This window comes from Bubalus bubalis, chromosome 5 (genome assembly GCF_019923935.1).
Source record: "Bubalus bubalis isolate 160015118507 breed Murrah chromosome 5, NDDB_SH_1, whole genome shotgun sequence".
In the NCBI taxonomy this organism is placed as follows: domain Eukaryota; kingdom Metazoa; phylum Chordata; class Mammalia; order Artiodactyla; family Bovidae; genus Bubalus; species Bubalus bubalis.
In genome coordinates this window covers 79,981,433-80,000,403 of record NC_059161.1, presented here as the reverse complement: position 1 = coordinate 80,000,403, position 18,971 = coordinate 79,981,433, and the positions used below count along the sequence as shown (strand labels likewise).

Below are 18,971 nucleotides of genomic sequence, written 5' to 3'. Positions count from 1 at the left end.
AGATTTGGATTAAATGATCCTAAAATTATTACTTTGCCAACAAAGGTCCATCTAGCCAAGGCTATGGTTTTTCCAGTGTTCATGTATGGATGTGAGAGTTGGACTGTGAAGAAGGCTGAGCGCTGAAGAATTGATGCTTTTGAACTGTGGTGTTGGAGAAGACTCTTGAGAGTCCCATGGACTGCAAGGAGATCCAGCCAGTCCATCCTAAAGGAGATCAGTCCTGGATATTCATTGGAAGGACTGATGCTGAAGCTGAAACTCCAATATTTTGGCCACCTCATGCGAAGAGTTGACTCATTGGAAAAGACCCTGATGCTGGGAGGGATTGGGGGCAGGAGGAGAAGGGGACGACAGAGGATGAGATGGCTGGATGGCATCACTAACTCAATGGACATGGGTTTGAGTGTACTCTGGCAGTTGGTGATGGACAGGGAGGCCTGGCATGCTGTGATTCATGGGGTTGCAAAGAGTCAGGCACGACTGAGCGACTGAACTGAACTGAACTGAATGATTAATTAGTGATCCTCAGACCCATGCAGCTGGGATTTAGTATGTGGTTAGCGGGAGGAAGCAGAGAGGAGGAGCATTGTCTAAGAACCTGGGCAAACCATATATACAGGACGGCAGAATCAGGAGGAGGGTGTCTGAGGTCCTTCCCACTGCCTTCAGCAGGGACTTGCCAAAGGCACCAGGGAAAGAAGAGTCTCTCCCAAGAAGTGCATCTTTGGTAAGGACCCCAGAGTGGGGAGATTCTCCTCAGACACCTGAGGACCCCACACGATGCTTTCTGGTGTTTATGATCAGGAAATGCTTTTCTAGGGCCCATTCTTGTAGGTCCAGAGAGTTTCCTGTATCTTCCTCTCCATCATTGTCAGAGAGCTTGAAGCTGGCTTTCAAATTCTACCGCGTCCCCTGTTAATCTCCTCTTTGAATCTCTCTCCCTGCGGTGACTTTTGTGCACTTACAGTCCCATATTAGAGGGCCAGGGGGCAGGTGGTGGTGCTGGTCAGAGTACCTCAGGTGAGCCTCTTTAAATCTTGGATTCCATCTCTGAAACCAAAGCCGCGTCACTCTCAGGCTGAAGAAAGCGGGAAAGGTGAGCTCTGTCCCTCCACAAAGCTCCACGGCTGCCTTCTCTTCTTGGAGAGCGCAGGATCTGAGGGGTGGGTGTCCCCTGCAGGGGTGGTAGCCACCTGCCCCCTCAAAGAGAGTGGGCCAGAAAAAGAGACAGACGGCAGACAGAGAGAGGAAAGGATGAGGTGGAGGTGGGAGGGGTCTGTGTGGGGCTGGGAGGGGAGGGCTGGGGGGAGGGAGAGAGAGTCTTTCCAACCAAGCAGAGGGGTGACGTGAGGGACCCGCTGAGGAAAGGGGAGAAGAAACGGCTGGACCTCAGGAAAGAGAGAAGTCATTGGCTTGACTCGCTCCCCGCCCTCCCCAGGCAACCTTCTACCCAGGCCCCTCAGAGGGTCATAACTTCCCCGTCAGAGTTCCCGCCTCTCTGGAAGCTGTGAGGCTCCATTTGGAACCCAGAGTCTACAGGGTAAGGTTGTGGGCTTTGAGGTGTTAGGCCTATTGGTGCGCAAGTGAGGGCGAGTGTGGGTGGAGGGGAGCACCGGGTGCAGCGGGCTGGGGTGTTGGCGTTGAGGTTGGAGGGTGGCAGTAACTCGTCTTAGGGCTTTCTTCTTGAAGAGATTTTTGATTATATAATTTGGTTTGGAGTAAGGTGTCGGAGGTAAGTTGAAGAGACAGCTCTTTTTTTTTTTTTTTTTTTTTTTTTTTTTTAAGAGACAGCTCTTGCTATGGATGGGGGCTTACCCCCTTGCCCAGCAAAAATTAAGAAAGAGGGAAAGTGCTCGCTTTAGCAGCATATATATATGCGCTACACACACACACACACACACACACACTTTATCAATATTAATTATGACTGGTTCGAGTTGTATGGCAGAAACCAACACAACATTGTAAAGCAATTATCATCCGATTAAAAAATGAAAAACAAAATAAAATGGGGGTGATACAGAAGATTAGCATGATCCCTGCACAAGGATAACATGCAAAGTCATGAAGCGTTCCATATTTTTTATAACTGAATCACTTTGCTATACAGCAAAGATTGGCCCAACACTGTAAATCAACTATACTTCAATTTTAAAAATTGAAGGGAAAAAAAGAGAGTCTCCTAGAGACTCGTGCAGCTGACTTGGGGAAAGATGTGTTATCAGAAATGCACCAGGTGCTTCACACCCACATGACACACATTCCCTGACCCCTCTGTGCATATGTGGATGAACATGCGTGAACATTTGAACTCATCTGTACAGATACCTACGGAACTTTCTGGGTGTGTACAACCATACACAAAGAGTTCTTTTGTTTCTATAATCTTTTGTTTAGAAAAAGCTGAGTTCATAAATATATTTTAAAACTAACATTCTTTTCTGTAGTCAATTCTAACTGGAATCAATTTTTAAGCCTATGTTCCTTAAATGGATTAGGCATTCCTGGAACTAGGCTTGCCCTATTTATTTCTGTGCCCCCAGAGACAAATCCAGGACCTGGGACTATTAAGATAGCTCATACATGTTTGTCAGGCAAAGGCAAGAATGAATGAATGATCTTCTTAAAAACCACAGGTTTCCTTAATGGTGAAGTTTCTCTAAATCTAGTGTAGTGGCTAATAGTTGTACTCTGAATGGGTGACTGTATAAGAGAGCACATCTCTGTATGCCTAGTTAGTATGGAGTGATGTAGACAGGGGGACACGCATGAGTGTGTGTGTTGAGATGAGTAAATGAGATTTTGCCAGGTGCCTGCACATTCCTGCGCGCGTGAATGAGTATCAGTGTGTGGACGAGACTAAAGCGGGGGCCGACAGGAGACGTGCCCTGAGATGTAGCCCCAGCGTGGAGGGAGCCTGCACTTACACTGAAGACACTAAGTGTGTGGCGAACAGCTTCAGGGTCTGCAAGTGTAGGGGTGGGAAGTGGGATGAGTGTGTGAGCTGTTCCCCCAGGGCTGGACACCTTGGTGATTCGGCTCCATTCTCATTCCACTCCCCACCTGCCAGGACCCCCATGAAGCTCTTGGCCTTACTGAGCCTTCTGATCCTGATGCTGCAGGAAGCAAGAGCAGCATCTCTCTCAAAGGAGGAGAGGGAAGGCGATCCTTATGCCATTCTGCATCTGGGGGACTATGTCCTGAGCCTGGACAACTACGATGAGGTCATCGATCCAAGCAACTATGATGAGCTCATAGACTACGGGGACCAGCTCCCCCAGGTGAGGCCACGCAGCAGACTCACTGCGTTCCCCGAAAGAAACTGGGAACCAGAGGCCTGGTCCCTCTCTACCTTGTAATCAGCTGTCTCAAGCCTCCGTCTTTCTCTGGGAAGTGAAATTCTTGTTCCTCCACAGGAAACTGTCACTTACATAATGCTAAGAAAGAAGACACAAAACTTCAAATTTGTAGCAACAATTGTGAGCCTTCCCTTAGAAGTCACACGTCCCTCCCTCCCTCAGCCTTCAAGTGAGACCATAAAGTATATCTCACTGGAACACCAGCGGTGTCCTCACATTCTCCTAGCAAAAAGGAGTGCCACAGCCTGTCCTAGACTGCCTTCAGTTCGCAAGTCCATTCCTCAGCCCTGCCTGCCTGCGCAGGGGCTGACGTGTCCATTCCTCAGCCCTGCCTGCCTGCGCAGGGGCTGACGTGAAGCCTGCACTCGTTTGCTGTGTGAGCCTGATCCCCAGGCAAGGGAAGGTCCCCAGTTGATCCTAGCTCTCCCACCAGCTTGGCCGCCTGCTGGCCCCTGAGCTTAGGCCCTCCCTGTCAGGACCTCCTTTTCCGCCTCCATAGCGTGATGAGGGACCAGACGCTCAGAAAGTCCTTGCCTGTCACACTTTCTGCCCACCCTCCCCCATTCTCCACAGGGACTCTCTGTAAGCTTGGAATTGGTTGCTGACATCCCCAGACTACGAAGTTCCTCTCAGGCAAAAACTGACTTACTGTGTGCTGTGTCTCCAGGTTAAAGGCACCAGCCTGGCTTCTCTCACCAGGACACATTTTACTCAGAGCGCAGAAGCTGCAAGGACACTCCCTTCAAACCCCACCGTGGCCAGGCCTCCGACACTAGGGCTGCTGGCTGCCCCGGCCAACCACGGTAAGTTCCCAGGCGCAGCCTCAGTAGCCACGGGCCACAGACTGGGTAGCCACGACCGAGCACCAGGGGTGCCAAAGAGGAGTGTCATCAGAGGTGGAGAGCAGAGGGTCAAGGAGAGAAGGGCAAACAGCCGCGGGGGTCGGGGCGGAGGGGGTGGGCGTGGGAAACAAAGGGAGAGGCTGACTGTTCCTGAATGCTTCTGCCTGAATGCACAACCTGGATGGAAGGCAAAGAAAGCAAGAACTCCCCTGTGCCTAGCAAAGCCACCTGCCTTAATTAATGGCATCGCTGGGGGAGCAGGTTGAGTGGTAATTAGATTAGAGACAATTTAAAACCTGTACAGAAGAATAAATAACTTTGTGGCTGTCGTTTGGCATGGGGGCAAATGAAGAATTTATTTTGCTTTTCAGCTTGAATTCCCTCCCTAGTATCTTCTCCCCTACTCCCTGAGGCCCTCCTGGAGACTCAGATCCTGGCATATCCATCAGTAGGGGGTTGGCACTCTGCTGCGGGTCAGAGCTGAGGCACAGGAGGATGCAGTTAATTCCGGAATTGCTTGTTCTCAGCTCCTGTTCTTCTCTTGAGATGTTTGCCTTGAGTGGGTACAGGGTAATGAGGCATCATTAGAGAAAACACTTTAGGCAGGAATCTATGACCTCCCAGGCTTAAAGGGCCTCAGCTGGACCTGCCATCCAAGGCCTGGGGATAAGTACACTGTCAACTCATGGCTGGTGAGGAAAAGCTGTCTCTTAATCTTGAGTCCTTGCCACTACCAACAGAGTTCCTCCTTGAGCTGGACTAGCAGTGGTCTTTAGCAAACTCTGTCCTTTCTAAGCGGAGAAGGCGATGGCACCCCACTCCAGTACTCTTGCCTGGAAAATCCCATGGATGGAGGAGCCTGGTAGGCTGCAGTCCATGAGGTCGCTAAGAGTCAGACACGACTGAGCAACTTCACTTTCACTTTTCACTTTCATTCATTGGAGAAGGAAATGGCAACCCACTCCAGTGTTCTTGCCTGGAGAATCCCAGGGACGGGGGAGCCTGGTGGGCTGCCGTCTATGGGGTCGCACAGAGTCGGACACGACTGAAGTGACTTAGCAGCAGCAGCAGTCCTTTCTAAGAGCAAGAGATAGAGACTGTCTACAGTATTCAATAAAACCGTCCCAACTCGTTAAAGCCAGTCTGAGCTTAGTGGCCTGGCCTAAGTCTCATGACCACTGGTCATAGACTGAGAAGAGGGGAGGGATGTTTCCCAACAGCACACTGAGATGCTGATATCATAAGAACGGGAAATGAATCCTCGACAGTCAGTGTGCAGTCCACCTTGGCTCTATTATGGGTTTGGAGCCACCTAAAACCTAACTCCTCTCCCGCAAGGCGAGTAGCAGAGTAAGCAGCCATTGGCCATTGCGCTGGCTTTGTATCATCTGCAGTGCGCTTGGGGGCCAGTGAGAAGCTCCATGGAAAGGAGACTGACACATCCAGCTCTGTGGCTGCACCTAAATGTCCTAGAAATACCCACATAGGCCCGGGGAAATCTACACAGGACCAGGGTCTGATGAAGGCACTAAGGGCTTGGATCATAACGGTAATAATTGAGGGAGGCTCTGCTTCTCGAAGTCAATGGCTGAGTGCCAGACCGGGGCAGCCAGCAGCACTTCCGGGGGCACTGTGACAGTCGGTCTGGGTGGTAACCCGAGGGACACGGGGGACCTCAGGTCAGACACTCCTTGGCCAGGGCCTTTGGTCCCAGAGGCTGACGGAGTCTCACGGGGGTGTGTGTGTGTGTGTGTGTGTGTGTGTGTGTGTCTCCCATTGGTCCTAGAGGCTGACGGAGTCTCACGGGTGTGTATGTGTGTGTGTGTGTGTCTCCCACTGGTCCCAGAGGCTGACGGAGTCTCACAGGTGTGTGTGTCTGTCTGTCTGTCTGTCTGTCTGTCTCCCACTGGTCCCAGAGGCTGACGGAGTCTCACAGGGGTGTGTGTGTGTGTGTGTGTGTATGTCTCCCACTGGTCCCAGAGGCTGAGGGAGTCTCACAGGGGTGTGTATGTGTGTGTGTGTGTGTCTCCCACTGGTCCCAGAGGCTGACGGAGTCTCACAGGTGTGTGTGTGTGTCTCCCACGGGTCCCAGAGGCTGATGGAGTCTCACAGGTGTGTGTGTGTGTGTGTCTCCCACTGGTCCCAGAGGCTGACGGAGTCTCACAGGTGTGTGTGTGTGTGTGTGTGTGTGTGTCTCCCACTGGTCCCAGAGGCTGACGGAGTTTCACAGGGGTGTGTGTGTGTATGTGTCTTCCACGGGTCCCAGAGGCTGAGGGAGTCTCACAGGGGTGTGTGTGTGTGTGTGTGTGTCTCCCACTGGTCCCAGAGGCTGAGGGGGTCTCACAGGTGTGTGTGTGTGTGTGTGTGTGTGTGTGTGTGTGTCTCCCACTGGTCCCAGAGGCTGAGGGGGTCTCACAGGTGTGTGTGTGTGTGTGTGTGTGTGTGTCTTCCACGGGTCCCAGAGGCTGAGGGAGTCTCACAGGGGTGTGTGTGTGTGTGTGTGTGTCTCCCACTGGTCCCAGAGGCTGAGGGAGTCTCACAGGGGTGTGTGTGTGTGTGTGTGTCTCCCACTGGTCCCAGAGGCTGAGGGGGTCTCACAGGGGGGTGTGTGTGTGTGTGTGTGTCTCCCACTGGTCCCAGAGGCTGAGGGAGTCTCACAGGGGTGTGTGTGTGTGTGTCTCCCACTGGTCCCAGAGGATGAGGGGGTCTCACAGGTGTGTGTGTGTGTGTGTGTGTGTGTGTGTCTCCCACTGGTCCCAGAGGCTGAGGGAGTCTCATGGTGTGTGTGTGTGTATGTGTGTGTGTCTCCCACTGGTCCCAGAGGCTGAGGGAGTCTCACAGGGGTGTGTGTGTGTGTGTGTCTCCCACTGGTCCCAGAGGCTGAGGGGGTCTCACAGGGGTGTGTGTGTGTGTGTGTGTGTGTGTCTCCCACTGGTCCCAGAGGCTGAGCGGGTCTCACAGGGGTGTGTGTGTGTGTGTGTGTGTGTGTCTCCCACTGGTCCCAGAGGCTGAGGGAGTCTCACAGGGGTGTGTGTGTGTGTGTCTCCCACTGGTCCCAGAGGCTGACGGAGTTTCACAGGTGTGTGTGTGTGTCTCCCACTGGTCCCAGAGGCTGAGGGGGTCTCACGAGGGTGTGGGGGTCTCCCTGTGTTCTCTCCTCCACCTGGACCAGGCCTGCCGACCTGTCTGATCTGCGTGTGCCTTGGTTCCTCTGTGTACTGTGACGACGCGGACCTGGAGAACATCCCTCCTCTTCCGCAGACGACTGCCTACTTATACGCTCGGTTCAACCGCATCAGCCACATTCGGGCTGGAGACTTCAAAGGGCTGAGTATGTATATATGTATATGTGAGTATGTCCTGGCAAAGAAAAGAGTGGGTGGGCAGAGGGAACCCCTCGGTTCTTCCCCTTGCCACTCAGCAACACCGAGCAGTCATTAGCATGCCCCATCTGTGTCAGCCCTTCGCTGTGGCTTTCAGTCTCTCCAGCCTGGAAATTAGTCTAATTCCTGGCCTTGTAGGTTCTTCTGCGGCAGAAGTGATCTGTTCTTGTTTTTGCTCCACCAAGCTATGGGAAGCTGGGGAGGAGAAGCTATGAGCAAGCCTGTTTTCAGGCTGTCCTAGCAGCTGTAGCTCTCTGCCCTCCTGGCCTCTGAACAAAACCATGCTAAAGCTGGTCTATAACCCAGGTTCTACCGCTCATTGTTGACAGGCTTCCCGGGCCTCAGAGTTTTTTGGGTTCTTTTGTTAGTTTGTGTAAACTCACAGGTAGAAGTAGGATGGATCCAGGAATTCCTGCACCTGTTGGGTCTTACCCTCAAAGCCTTCTTCCAAGCCCATCCACACAGGACAGAACACTCCAGGGAAAGGTATCACGGAATCTGAGGACTTTCCCAGGTTTATCAAGTTCTTCCTTCTGATTTGACCCTGGTGCAAGCAGAGCACTGGCCCGCCTCCCCTGTGCTGAGACAGGAGAAGGGCGTGGGCAGCTCCAGCAGGAGCAAGGGGAGATGGCGTGTCCCTGTGTTCTGCTCTGCACCTCTTAGCAAAACTGAAGAGGATTGACCTCTCTGGCAATTCCATCTCCTCCATCGATGACAAGGCCCTCCGCCTGCTGCCTGCTCTGCGGGATCTGATCCTCCCTGAGAACAAGCTCGTGGCACTACCCACACTGCCCACCAGCATTGAGGTCCTGGACGTCCGCATGAATCGGCTCCAGAGCTCAGGGATACAGCCTGAAGCCTTCAGGGTGAGCCAAGGCCTTGCACCCCTGTCTGCTGCATGCCCTCTGGGCCCACAGCCACACACACACATACACACACACACACCTGGCCCTCGTGGAATGTCTCTGTCCCAACCCTGCTCTGGGGCATGAAAGTCAAATGTCATTTTCTTTTTTTTTTATCTTTTGCTTTTATTTGCATTTATTTTTTGTGGCCTTTATTCCCAGGCCATCAGTTTTTGTTTCCTCTGTTTCTTCTGAAAGGATATCTTTTTCTTCTGTGCAGATGTCCTCTTCTGGTTTAGGAACAATCTGTTCTTTTTCAGTAAGGGTCATCTCAACATGGCAGGGGGAGCTCATGTCTGTGTTGATCCAAGTCCTGAGCTGCATCTTTGGGGCTTTGTTCACATGAGATGCTGAGTGGCCAGAAATCTAAGCCTTTCAGTCCAGCATTACTCTCTGCACTTCTGAGCATGTGCAGTAAAAATTCAGCACTCTTTGGGCCACGGACCCTCATCCAGCCCCTTTGGCCTGGGCACACCTGCCATTGTAACAATGAATGGCGGCGCATATTGCTTCTGTAAAGTGACATCTTTCAGATACTTGGTGGCCCTTCAGATATGCATACCCTTAATGACCTGGGCAGTTTCACAAAAGTTCTTAACGTGAACAAGAAGATTTAAACCTCTTGATTTCCGGGTCAAGTGGATAGAGAACCGTTTTTAGAGCTCCCCTCAGGCCACTCACCAGAAAAGCCAAGCCCCAGTGTCTTCATCTAAGCCACCAGCAACTCCCCCTCTCCCTCTTGGGGCCTCTGGCCTCTTGGGTTCCTTCTTTGCACCTGTTCATTCACCTCCCTGGGCACCAGTGTTCCCCACACACTCACCTTCTGCTCCCCAGAAACTTGGACTAACATGTGACTTGACTTGGAGTTTGTACTGATTCCTGCTCTCACTTTGCATATCTTTTTGTTTTCAGAACCCACCACTAACTGACCAAGCTTTGTCCTTCTAGGAGCAATTTCTCAAGAGAGACAATCTGGTTGGTCCCTGGCTGGCCAGTTTCAATGGGAAGGGCTAAACGCATGCACAGATACGGCCCCCTGGGCTGCCCACTCAGTGGTCCAGGGAGCCCTGGGGACAGTCCCAGTGGGGGAACGGAGAGAGCTGTGAGTGAGACTGACACCCCGGCTGTCACACTCACACGCACAATCTTCCCCATCGTGCCTGCGGCTCTCCTTATGCTGGTCCGAGTATCTCCCATCGGAGCTCTCCATATTTGGTCCAGATTTAGCATCTGGAGACTTTTCACTTGGGAAAGTCCCTTCTGATAGCAGGGATGTTGAAGCTGGGCCCGAATGTCCTACCGGCCTGTTTCCCAGCCATCCCTGCCCCTTGCTTGCTCCTCCCAGAGTCCCCCCGACACTGCTGAGCCCCTTCATGGCCCTCAGCTGCAGCAGCTGTTCCTTCTGCAGCCGGTGGGAGGAGATGAACCATCCCTGAAGCACCCAGCTCAGAACCTGGCACCTGGCTGAGGCCCAGGAGACGGGCCCAGGAGTGGAGGAGTGGGGTCACATCAGCGCCCCTTACTCCTTGGGCCCCACAGAGCCCACCAGCCTCCCGCATCCTTTGCCCCCTCCCCAGGCACTGGAGAAGCTGCAGTTCCTCTACCTGGCCGATAACCTGCTGGACGCCATCCCCCAGTCCCTGCCCCTGAGCCTGCGTTCACTGCACCTGCAGGTGAGTGGCTTCCCCGAGAACAGGGGTCTTGGACAGCACAGAAGGTGGAGGTCAGACTGCAGGGAGCCCTCTTCAGCAGTGGTGGGTCTCCGTCACTGAGAGCTTGGCCAGCAGAGTTGGCATGTCTCACTCAGACCACTGTCTACAGCCTCCATCTCATTCTTTCCCCTTCCTGCCCTTTAAAACACTTCCCCTCCGCGTTCTTACCCATCTCACCCAGTGCTCACTCCTGCTCCCCTCCCCTCGCCCTCTGTCCCCACCCCCTCCGTGCCCCCTCTCTCCGTCCTCAGTGGGTCCCCGGCCTCCTTCCTTGTTTGTGGCCCCGGCCTTCTGGGCCTCGGTGTCTCCAGCTGCAGAGGGGAGGTGAGCTGATGGGGCGAGGCCTGAGGGCAGAGGAGCGGCACAGCGGTCGGTGTGTTCTCTCCAGAATAACATGATAGAGACCATGCAGAGGGACACCTTCTGTGACGCCGAGGAGCACAGACACACCAGGAGGCAGCTGGAAGACATCCGCCTGGACGGCAACCCCATCAACCTGAGCCTCTTCCCCAGCGCGTATTTCTGCCTGCCTCGGCTCCCCACGGGCCGCTTTGTCTAAGTCTGCCCGCCCCCTAAACAGCGACCTTTTATCCGGGCGTTAGTCAGCCTCAAGATCCAGAGCAGAAATCCACTGCCCCCCCTGCCTCAACACACACACACACACATGCACACGCGTGCACGCACAATGCACACACCCATGGTGCACACACATGCACACACACATGGTGCACACACACATACATGCACACACGTGCAGATGCGCGCGCACACGCACCCGTGCACACATGCATATGCACACACACACACATGTGCACACACACTGAAATGTCCTCCAGGAGCCAGATTTACATTTCTCCATCCTCTTTCCTTAACACCTTATGGCTCCTGGATCAAAGAATAGAGATGTCTGCAGCAAAGCTCTTTCCCATATTCCCGATTCTTCCTACCCACACAGAAGGCCAAGAGAATCATGTAAGAAGCAGAGGAGGGACAGAAAGAGAAGAGGAAGGGGAATAAGCAGTCGTGTGCTGGAGCTAGTTCTTACTACTAGGCTTGCAAGAACTGATTATTAAATTTTCCAGAATTTTTCAAGCCAGTTGTTAAATGCAGTCATTATTAAAAAGTAAATCATATAAGCTCACAATTAAATATTCTATGTTGAAAACAAATGTAATAAATACTCAAACTCATCACTTGCCAATTATTTTACCATCTTTTACTATTAACCATGTTCTTGAACTTAATTATGTCTGTGGTATCTGTGCGGTGGAAATACTATATAATGACATGCTTTTAGTGACATCACACTGGTCATTTGAAATTGGCCACGGTGGGAGTATTTATACCACAGAATTAGTAAACGCTACGTGTTAGGATTTTGTTAGAGAGAGAGCCTGTTCTTAAGCCTTTGCCAGCACCGCTGAGGATGAAAACAGCTGTTTAAACTAGCTTCCCCCTATCTCCAGGCCACCCCAATGCGGGTAGGGTGGGGTTTCTGGGGCTTTTGAAAGCTCCTTGCTTTTCCTGTGCCGGGGCTTGCTGTTAGACTTGGAGGGAGCCTTTCCCAAGGATGGAGAACGGACACGTGTCTTCCTCTGGAGGCCCTTCTTGCCGCGCTTACCTACTCCTGGCTCTTCCTGGCCACGCTCTCTTCTGTGTTTAACCACCAGAGGGCAGTCTTGTGCAAAGGTAAATGAATAAATACAGCAATTACTCATCTGCAGCTTTCCTGGATTCAGGGCAGGGCCCACTGTGCTGGGAGAACAAAGAGGACAACTATGATCTAACCAACTTACTCCTGGAATTATAATGGTAGGAGAGATGTCATCTTTCTTCTCAGAAGGACTTTGTGGGCAAGGGGGTTGTAATAGATGAGTGCTTGGCATCAGGTGTTGATTGGAGCATAGAAGAGGGGTGTGTGTGCTCAGTCGCTCAGTCATGTCTGACTCTTTGTGACCCCACGGACTGTAGCCCCCCAGGCTCCTCTGTCCATGGGATTTTCCAGGCAAGAATACTGGAGCGGGTTGCCATTTCCTTCTCCAGGGGATCGTCCCAACACAGGGATCAAACCCACGTCCCTTGCATCTCCTGCATTGGCGGCTTCTTAACCACTGAGCTACCTGGTGAGGCAGGCAGCGCATGTATTCATTCAAGCGAGGGTTGTGTTCAGCACCTACCTGCCATGTGCAGATGATATGCAGCAGACATACTCCTTTTCTTCATGGAACTTAGAGCTGAGTGTGGAAGACATGTGTTGAACAGGTAATCACACAAGTAACCACAGACTATTCAACGCATGATAAATACTGTAAAAGGAATATACAAAATGCTATGAGACCTTACAGAAGGGGGACACGGTTAAGGGTCCAAGAGACCTTGAAGAATCAATGTCTAAGCTGAAAGCCGAAGGACTAGGAGCCAGCCAAGCAACCACTCAGTGTCCCAGGTGGTCCTCAGGTCTGGATGAACAGGCCCGCACGGGAGGGGACCCGCGTGTCTGCCTCCTCTGCCTCTGTCTAGCACTTCTGCAAGCGCTGTGGAGGCGCAGGTCAGTGCTCTCAGACAACCAGTCAGGGATTGTTATTCGCGTTCTTCAGATGAAGAATTTGAGAACTAGAGAAGACTCCACACACAAGTTGCAAGCTGTGAGTGGGTGGTGAGGGAGGCCCGGTTTAGTTGCTGCTGTGTCTGCCCTCTCTCTCCCTAGGGATCCAAGGATTCCAGGACCCAAGGACCTCTCTCTCTCTCTCATCCCCCAGTCACACCCCCTCCATATCCCGCTGTATTTGATTATGATACGGCCTTGGCATGCGGCAGCTGGAAACCACAAGATCCCTGAGTGCAAGAAACCCTGATTTGAAATAATCCAGTAAAAAGAAGCGAAGAAATTTTCCAGAAGTGGGGCTCTCCAGTACCAGAAACTGCATCATACCCTCACACCCCGAGGTTAATATGTGCTAAGAAAGGCATCTGACCCTGGTCTCATGTAGCAGAAGTGGACTAAGGATTTCTGGACTCCTGGAATCTGCCAGATGTGTATTAGGAGTATTTATGCACATCAACTCACTTAGCCCCAAGCACCACTCTAGTTAATAGAGATGTTGATCTCCATACTGTGGATAGCGAAACAAGCTTATGGAAGGGAGGTACCCACATCCACACAGCTAATAAGTGGCAGGGCCAGGATTCAAACCTGGGGCCCTCTAAGCCCAGGGAACTGAGTCTTGTTCTCACAGCACACACAGCGCAGGCACCGCTGTCAAGGCCAGCCCAGCAGGCAGTCTCCCCCCTGAGGCTGAGCCTGCTGTGCGGGGTAGAATTTCCCCAGGGGCCTGCTGCCTCTGCAGCTGCCTCCTAACTAATCCCCTATTTTTGGCAAGGGAAACCCAAGGAACAGAAAGCATGCCCTTGTTGGCCGCCCCCCTGCAGAAATTCTAAACAATGCATCTCTGGGCCCTCCTGTGACCCAGGGAGGGGCGGGGGGGAGAAATCCCAGCAGCTGTCACATCTTCACTGAAGGAGCTGGGGGCTCTCCTCCGGGACCTAGAGAAGCTAGGGTTGGAGCCTGTCAGGGGAAAGAGAGGGTGCCTCTTTATCCGAACTGAGGGTCTCCTGTCGTGAGGAATGGAAAGACGGGAATGAGCCACCCCTGCGGGAAAGGGAGAGCAGAGAGGAGTGGGCTGCGGGGGTCCAGTCAGGCAGGGAAGCGCCTCACCGCTGACGCCGTTGGACAGGGCTGTGCTGGTTTTAGATCCACCTCTTCCAAGAGCCAGTCTTTCCTAGCCTCCCTCGTGCAGGTCCTCGGTGGCAGGCAGCACCGTGCTCCACCGTGGCACACTTGGCGAGGACCCTTGCTCATGGGTGGCTCCTGGTGGCCCTCCTGCCAACCTTGAGAAAAGGGGAGCACTCCCCCACACACACAACACCCCTGTGGCCTTCAGGATGGTTCTAGCTCCAGGCAGGTGCCCTGACCAGTTCTGTGACTGTCTGGGAAGAGGCAGAGTGAAGGGGGAGCGTTTGCCGTGACCGCCCTGTCCGCCCACCTGTCCTCAACTCCACAGCCAGCTCAGGCCAGCAAGGGATGGGTGGGGAATGGAAGGAGCCGGAGAGGGTTTCCTCACCCTGACCTTGCCTTGCTGCTTGTCTTCCCTTAAATTTCCTCCCTGAATAATAATCTCTATGCTTATGTTGTAAATTGGCACTTTGCTGATCTCTTTGACATATGGGGTTGAATTTATAGTCCCTATAACTCTGTGCAGACGGTATTATTATCTCTGCTTTACAGATAGAAAATGGAAGGCTAAGTGATTTGCTCAAGAGCCAGTTGACTTAACACGTAGGAACACAAGGGGGAGTGGGGGCGACAACCTTCACTTGGGAACTCCGCAGGAGAAATGGGAATCCCAGCCCTGCCTGCTGGAGCCATGGGTCAGCAGCCCCCTCCCCACTCCCCAAGAGCTCTTTGAAAAGCAGAGAGCATTTCCCAGACTGGCCAAGTGCCCGCCACCCGCAGAGCTGCCGGCCTGCACGCGGACGGTGCACCGGAGGTGATGAGGGGGACTCAAGGACGCGCTGCACCCTGTCTCTGCCCCCACCCAGCAGGCGTGCAGACAGCCCAGCACCCCCGTGCTCCTGTGTCCCTGTTTCCAGCCCAAAGGAGGGAGGCACCGCAGGGGTGGGCCCGCCCCGCCCGCTGTCCCCCCCCACCCTGTCTGGCTCTCTCCCTCTCTCCTCCCCTAGGCCTGCCCCTCCCCGCTCCACACACTAGACACCAGCTGGTTAGGCCTCTCCCCTCTTTCAAGGTCATCTCTCTCAGCCGGACCAGCTTCCCATCCCCCGGAGCCACCATCTCACAGACTCCCTCCCGCGGCTGCTGGCAGCTTGAAGAGGGTCTGCATGTGGAGGGGGCCGCTTCTTTCCCCACAGCTTCCGAGTCTCCCTGCTCTTCCAAGGGTGATGACGCAGCCGAGCGACCATGTCCTGCCTGTCTCACTGCTCAGCCTCCCCAGCTCAGACCTGCTTCTCGTCTTCAGACCGGCCTGTTCATCCCTCCCGGGCATGGCCACACCTATGGCTGGGACACGCGTGTGCACACCTTGCAGCACACACATACAGAGCATGCTACATCTGCTCTCTCTTCCCCTCTGCATCTGGCCCCTTTCCTGCAGCCCCTGCTGCGCCCCAGGCCCTGGAGCAAACAGTGCTTAGCCTTCTGGCACCGCGGGTCCCAGCCCCATTGCCCAGAACCCTCATCTCTGGTGTGTGTCTAACACATAATTCACACACAGGAGGAAACGCCGGGAAGAGCACTGGAATGAGACTCCAGAGCCCTGAGTCTGACCACCCCAAGCCCTGATGTGCTGTGTGACGTGTGGCAAGTCATGCGAGCACCATACCCTGGCTGCCTCCTGCTTGGGGCCGCTCAGCCTAGTTCCATGGCTCAAGGCATAAACAAGCCTGGTGGGCGAGGTGTCTCTCCCCATCCTCATTATTTTTCTTGTCTAGGACCAAAGACCAAACTCTCCCAGGAATCTGGGACATGGACATCCGTCCTGACCCCTCTTGACACGAGAAGCAACACCTCTTGGGTCGCACGTTACACATGATCAGTATCCACCCACCAAAGAATAACTGTCTTGGAGTCTCACAGGAAGTGCTTCCCTCCCCCAGAGAGGAAACTGCATCCCAGGATGGGCTCCTGGAGTGCAGGGTCTGCCAGAGGGGCAGCACCTCTCTTGGGGACCTAAGAAACCCCCACAGAGCCATGTCCTGGGAGACAAGCAGGTTGGCAGGTTTGAACCCTGGAAACAAGCAATGGCAGGTGAGCTTGTGGCCTTGGGGAAAGTGCTGGGGGAAGTGGGGATTGGCATGAGCAGAGGAGAGGTAGGACTCTGGTCATGCATAAAAATGCCAGGACAAAGGGATGCCCATAGCCCCCATGCCAGAAACGCTCTGCAAAGTAGGAAGATAGTAAGCAGTTACACAGATGGTCCAAGCTAAAGCTCCCTTCAGAAGAGGGAAACAGTGTTGGCTTTAAGGATTAAAGTCTTCCAGATCATCTCTGTATAGTTGGCTTAAAGTCACCTTGCCCGTATGGATTCTGGTAACCCTTTGAACAAATCAGTCTGAAAAATAGGGTCCGTTTTAAAGTCAGCAGATCAGGGCATGATCTCTGCAGAGATTATGGGAGGTAGAGAAAGATGGCAATGGCACCCTGCTCCAGTACTCTTTTGCCTGGAAAATCCCATGGACGGAGGAGCCTGGCAGGGTACAGTCCATGGGATCGCTAAGAGTCGGACACACCTGGGCGACTTCACTTTCATTTTCATGCATTGGAGAAGGAAATGGCAACCCACTCCAGTGTTCCTGCCTAGAGAATCCCAGGGACGGGGGAGCCTGGTAGACTGCCATCTATGGGGTCACACAGAGTCGGATACGACTGAAGTGACTTAGCAGCAGCAGCAGAGAAAGATGGGGAGAAATCCAGGCTTCGAAATTCCTCAGAGCTCTTTAGTCCAAGCCCCACTGTGTAGGCAGGGCTTTATCTAGTGCACAAGGTGGCTTCCCCTGGTTTTAAGCAAGAGCCAGAGCTCTAGGCTGCCCAGACCTAGCCAGCCACCATTTGCAGGACGCTATTGCCTGGCCTTGGCCAGCCCTTGGCATTGCTTGCATGGTTACATTTAATCTCCAAAGTAGCTCTATGAAGCGGGCACTGTCTCAATTTTGTAGAACTCTGAGATGTTAAGTTCCTTGTCCAAGGTCACTCAGCAAGTAAGAGGCGACTTGGAATGGAAATTCAAACTTGGCCTGGCTGCAAAGCCCTCTAGTCCTGGATTGATGCTGGGTGTCTGACATTCCTGGTAACCTCACACTTCTATAGGAGCCTTGCTTAGGGAACACACCCAGTGAACACTATGCGGCCAGCTCCATGGCAGGGGGGAGGCAGCCTTCTGCAGAAATCTGATCGTAAACAGCTTCTTTTCTGCTCCCTCTCTGCCCCAGTGGTGGCACCCACACACCTGACTCCTCCAAGCTTTCCAGACTAGATCTCCCTTCCCACACCACTTCCCTTCCTACCCATTGTCTCTGTGCTCAATTTCTTGGCTCCTGATCTTCTATTCACCAAATTCTTTCCGCTTCTTTCACCCTGAATACAATAGGCTCCTTCCCTTGCATTGGTAAACAGAATGACAGCAGTCCGAGGGCGGTGTGTTCCAGGTTACAGCTCCTGCCATTAGGTCTTCCTAACGGAGATGACCTCCTAGCGAGGCGGCCCAGGCTGGCCATGCCTGCCTCTCTGCCCCTGCCATTCTTGCACACTGCAACTTAGGGGGCAAGAAGTACAGTACCAACTGTACTGCCTGTTTCTTTCAACTCAGAGCCCAGGAACTGCCCTCTCAGCCCCTGCCTGAAATATCGGAAGAGGAATGGGAACGTGTTTGTTCGTTGCCATCACCAAGAAAGTTCCCACCACCCTATACCCAAGCTGAACTCTGATGGGTGGAAGAATTTTGTTTTCCAAGTAACCTCCATGACAACTGGCAGAGAAGCAGCAATAAACAAGGCAGAGACACCAGCACCCCGAAAGGGAGACACACCCACCTGAACACCGCAGGCAGCCGCAGCTCCTCCATCACGGTGGGAGTGTCAGGCGAGTGTATTTTCCTCGGTTCTGTCTCGTCTCAACAAAAATTCGAAGCGACGGACGATAGAGCCCTCGGCGTGCCATAGCTCTCGGACAGACCGTGTTAAAGCTCTCAGGTCTCGAACAGATCGTGTTTTAGCTCTTAAACAGATCAGTGTTACAGCTCCGTGTTACAGCTCAATTTTATTTAGAAAATATCAGGAATATACATCCTCGAGGCGTGAGGGCATGCCAACCCAAAGACGCGAAGAGAGGAGAGAGCCCTGGCCCTTTGGCTCCTCTTTTTATATGTTTTCCCTCCCCCTGGGCCTGCCCTCTGTAAGTTGGGCTAGCCAGGAGTGCTGTTTGTTCTACCTGCGGTCCTCACTCCGGTCCTCGGACCTTCCTTTGACCTTCCCTTGTTCTATTTTTGCGGGCTTTCCCCTTCCTTGTCTTTTGGCCACCGCCATTTTGGACTCCTGTTTCCTATTCTAACTGCCTAACAGGGAAACCTTAATTCTTTACCCACACAGATTCTGAGTCTCAGCTTTCTGAGCAGGATGGAGAAGGAGCCCCTGAATCTGCACGGGCCCATTTACCAAGAGATTCACATAGAACCAGGCCCTCCCTCAACCTAAACCATCTCCAGTGTCCTTCATCGATTCTTTGAACAATGCTTTATTAAGTACCAGGCATCAGGGACATTATAATAAATAGACGGACAAGGTCCCTATGCTCAGTGGGGGAGGCAGGCGGTAATGGAATAAATGAACAGCAACAAGTCAACGATATAATTCAGACATGCAACAAAATGAAGATGATGTACCAGAGACTGGCGACAGTGTCCACAACATTAGAAAGGGGAATTAAGGAAAGCCTGTTGAAGGTGGTGATGTTGAGCTTGGACTTTCATGACAGGAAGGCAACAGCCATTCCAAATTGGAGGGGAGTGCTCTCCAAGCAGAGCGGGGAGAAGAAACAAAGGCCCTAAGCAGAAACAAGCAAACTTAAAAGGAGAGAAGAGACCTAGGCAAGCAGTCAGAGCTGCTGTAAGGCAGGTGGGAGGCAGCAGACCCTGAATACGAACATCTTGTAGGATTTTACTGTAAATGTGACGAGTCCTTTTCTAAGGAGCTCCCCCTT

General features: G+C 52.9%; 1 protein-coding gene, 1 long non-coding RNA gene and 1 other non-coding gene across 3 annotated transcripts; 2 read left to right on the top strand and 1 right to left on the bottom strand.

Moving 5' to 3' along the window:
- The first annotated feature begins 407 nt into the window (after nucleotides 1–407).
- OPTC (opticin) lies at nucleotides 408–10,934 on the top strand. The gene is made up of 7 exons (XM_025277703.3): nucleotides 408–1,543; nucleotides 3,074–3,284; nucleotides 4,030–4,165; nucleotides 7,377–7,535; nucleotides 8,251–8,453; nucleotides 10,070–10,165; nucleotides 10,593–10,934. The coding sequence occupies exons 2-7, from the start codon at nucleotides 3,081–3,083 to the stop codon at nucleotides 10,761–10,763; spliced, it is 969 nt and encodes a 322-aa protein (XP_025133488.2). The 5' UTR covers nucleotides 408–1,543; nucleotides 3,074–3,080; the 3' UTR covers nucleotides 10,764–10,934.
- On the top strand, nucleotides 1,977–2,087 carry LOC112582632. The gene has a single exon (XR_003107038.1). It is a non-coding gene; the product is annotated as a U6 spliceosomal RNA (small nuclear RNA).
- A 263-nt stretch (nucleotides 10,935–11,197) lies between the features above and the next one.
- Nucleotides 11,198–18,022, bottom strand: LOC123333750. Its single transcript, XR_006551258.2, has 3 exons — nucleotides 17,807–18,022; nucleotides 12,382–12,510; nucleotides 11,198–11,882 (listed from the first exon to the last, which is right to left on the bottom strand). It is a non-coding gene; the product is annotated as an uncharacterized LOC123333750 (long non-coding RNA).
- Nucleotides 18,023–18,971: the final 949 nt, after the last annotated feature.